A 2,520-nucleotide genomic window follows, 5' to 3' on the forward strand; every position below is an offset into this window, starting at 1 on the left:
CTGAACTGGTTTTCAGGAAAGCCACTTATTTTTGACTTGCACTGAGTATGAGCAAGGAGTCCACAGACGACGAAGAAGGCGTTTCGCTTCACCGTGGCCTCGGACGTCATGCTTGTGAGCCCACATGCCACACAACTGTCCGTGCCACACGACTGTCCTTACGGCCAGACCGCAAAGCGCTGGGAAGAGTTCGCCGAGCACATGTGTGTGATCTACGGTGACCTCGTCACAGTCATCAGGCGCCGCTGGCGCTCTGACGACCTTAGGACGGCCTTAGAGAACGATCGAGAGGCCACGGCGTGGTGTTGGGCGATAATCGCGACGAGAGGGAGTGCGAGCAGGGCGTCGTCCATGACCGGTCCAAAGCGAAAAACTTCTGCACGTTTGCAAAAACATCGGACGCGGCCACTTTTCATCATTGAGTTTTCAGGAATGTCGCGCGCCGAACAATCCTGAATTCCACCCTTGCAAAATCACTCTAATATCGTCGTCGTCGTGACTTCAAGTCCCGATGTAGCAATTATTCTGATCCAAGGTGGACGCAAGAATTGGGAACTGCAATTGTTGGTAGTATATTTTCGCATATACACGTATACGGACTTACATCAAGAAAGGAAGACAAGACTAGAGGAGGTAGCGCGTCGGCAGTGGGGACCCGTGGCCTGCAGCGCCCACGTGTCGGCGGTCCTTGCAGTTGAGCACCATAAAGCCGCCGGCGAATTCTGAGTAGCGGGACCAGATGATGGACTCGTCAACGATGCTCAAGATCGAGCCAAAGTGGTGGTAATGGTCCGGAATGAGCGCACACCGGCAGCGAGAGAGGTCGTTGCAATGGCCGCGCCGCTTCATGGGCACCCACACGGCAAACGCACTAGCTTCCACGTGAGAGACAAATAGGTATAATAGCACCAAAACCTACTGCTCCAGAAAGTCGGATTCGAAGACGCAGCCGTCGTCGCACTCGACATAGAGACCGACCACGCAATAGTCCATGAACCGCAGCACGGCTCGTCCTTCGACCATCGACGCCTCAAGCGCCGAGGCAACGCCATTGGACGCGAGCACACGCGGCTCCATGCGAAGCATCGCGTGCGCCATCGGGTGGCGAGCCACCTACACGCCTTGCACGTCAACCAACCAGGGACAACGAACGTCAGAACGCACCGCCGACCGCTTGGACCCGTCCTTGTAGTGCACTTGGATGGCTGCAGCGTCAATGTGCACATGCGACGAAGAGAGGTTCTGGATGATGACGCGGAGCTGGACGTACGTCTTGGCACCGATCGGGAGCGTCTTGCAGTCGGCGCGGTGCCCGAGCGTGAGCCTACGACAGAGGTGATTGACGCTGCAACATGTAGCGCCTGCGTCTACCAGGTCTCAACGCCACCGTTGTAGCTGTGGCCCCACGTCGGTTTGTCCTACGAGACAAACGATCGCATGAGCGCTGGCGTCGAAGAGGCGAGGCGTACGGCCGTCGAGTAGAGACCATGCGGTTTTTGCTCCGAGATCTGCAGATGCCGGTACAGCCCGAGGTACGAGTGCACGCCGTAGCGGTGCAGCTTGATCATGCGCGGTGGCAGCTGCCAGCGACGACGGACCAGCGGCAACCAAAGGCGGTCCGAGCGGCAGATGTCGCGCCACTCCTTGGAGAGTTGCCTACATGGCATGAGCTTTGTACGTGAGCACAAGGACATGGCAACGCACATGGTTGTGAGGATCGACGCCGGCGTGAGATAGCCAAAGACCAGGAGGATCTACCGTGCATGAGAGGCGGCGCCAGCGGCTTGGCGTCGTACCAGCTCCTCGCTCATGTTGACGAGGATAGGCGTGTACGTGGCAGACGGCGCGGCGCGTGGCAGCTGCATGCTGCGCGAGCTCTCGGCGACTTGGCTCGCCATGCTTCAACAGTGCAAAGATCGCTGCTTCGAGGTGCGCCAGGTAATGGCGATGGCCGAGCTGGGCTCCGGCCGCCCACGTCGCTAGCTCGCGTGTGATTCGCTGAAAATAATTCACCCAATCAGCGATGCGGAAGGAATGGGACCAATCAGAAGCAGCTGGTACGCGCGCGCCGCGTGCGATTGGGTGAAATGCAAGGTGCAACGTGCGATCCCACGCCTTCAGAGACTGCCAGCTCATGCATGGGCCTAATGTCGATAGGATTGGGCTGCGATGCATGAGAACACTTCTTCACGCTACTTGGACGGTGCTTGGACGCGCGGCGATTGGCTGCTTCTTAAAGTTCGATACCTACTCGCCCCTTGGAAAGGGTCGTGGAGATTCGTTCTTCGCTCGTAGTCCCACGAGCTCCTTAGCCTCAAGTATATATATATGAACGTGTTTCGCGTTATCTTCGTTGTTACAAAGAGTTCGCATACGTAGAGACTAGCAATCTCCTTCTTCTTCATTCGCTCGCCGGGCCGTGGCTGCGCAGGCGGCGGCGCGGGGTGCGATCTTGTTCTTCTGTAGTCGCGCGGGGACGCTTGTGGCCGCGGGTGAGGCCCATGATGACAAGTTCCGTAG

The 2,520-nt window shown here is 57.9% G+C and overlaps 1 protein-coding gene across 1 annotated transcript; it reads right to left on the bottom strand.

Annotated features, from left to right (window-relative positions):
- Positions 1-548: 548 nt before the first annotated feature.
- On the bottom strand, positions 549-1,938 carry SPRG_18224 (hypothetical protein). The gene is made up of 7 exons (XM_012357661.1): positions 1,797-1,938; positions 1,705-1,754; positions 1,470-1,656; positions 1,372-1,418; positions 1,165-1,324; positions 920-1,113; positions 549-871 (listed from the first exon to the last, which is right to left on the bottom strand). The coding sequence occupies exons 1-7, from the start codon at positions 1,896-1,898 to the stop codon at positions 625-627; spliced, it is 987 nt and encodes a 328-aa protein (XP_012213051.1). The 5' UTR covers positions 1,899-1,938; the 3' UTR covers positions 549-624.
- Between the last annotated feature and the right edge of the window lie 582 nt (positions 1,939-2,520).

This window comes from Saprolegnia parasitica (assembly GCF_000151545.1).
Source record: "Saprolegnia parasitica CBS 223.65 unplaced genomic scaffold supercont2.1058, whole genome shotgun sequence".
In the NCBI taxonomy this organism is placed as follows: Eukaryota; Oomycota; class Saprolegniomycetes; order Saprolegniales; family Saprolegniaceae; genus Saprolegnia; species Saprolegnia parasitica.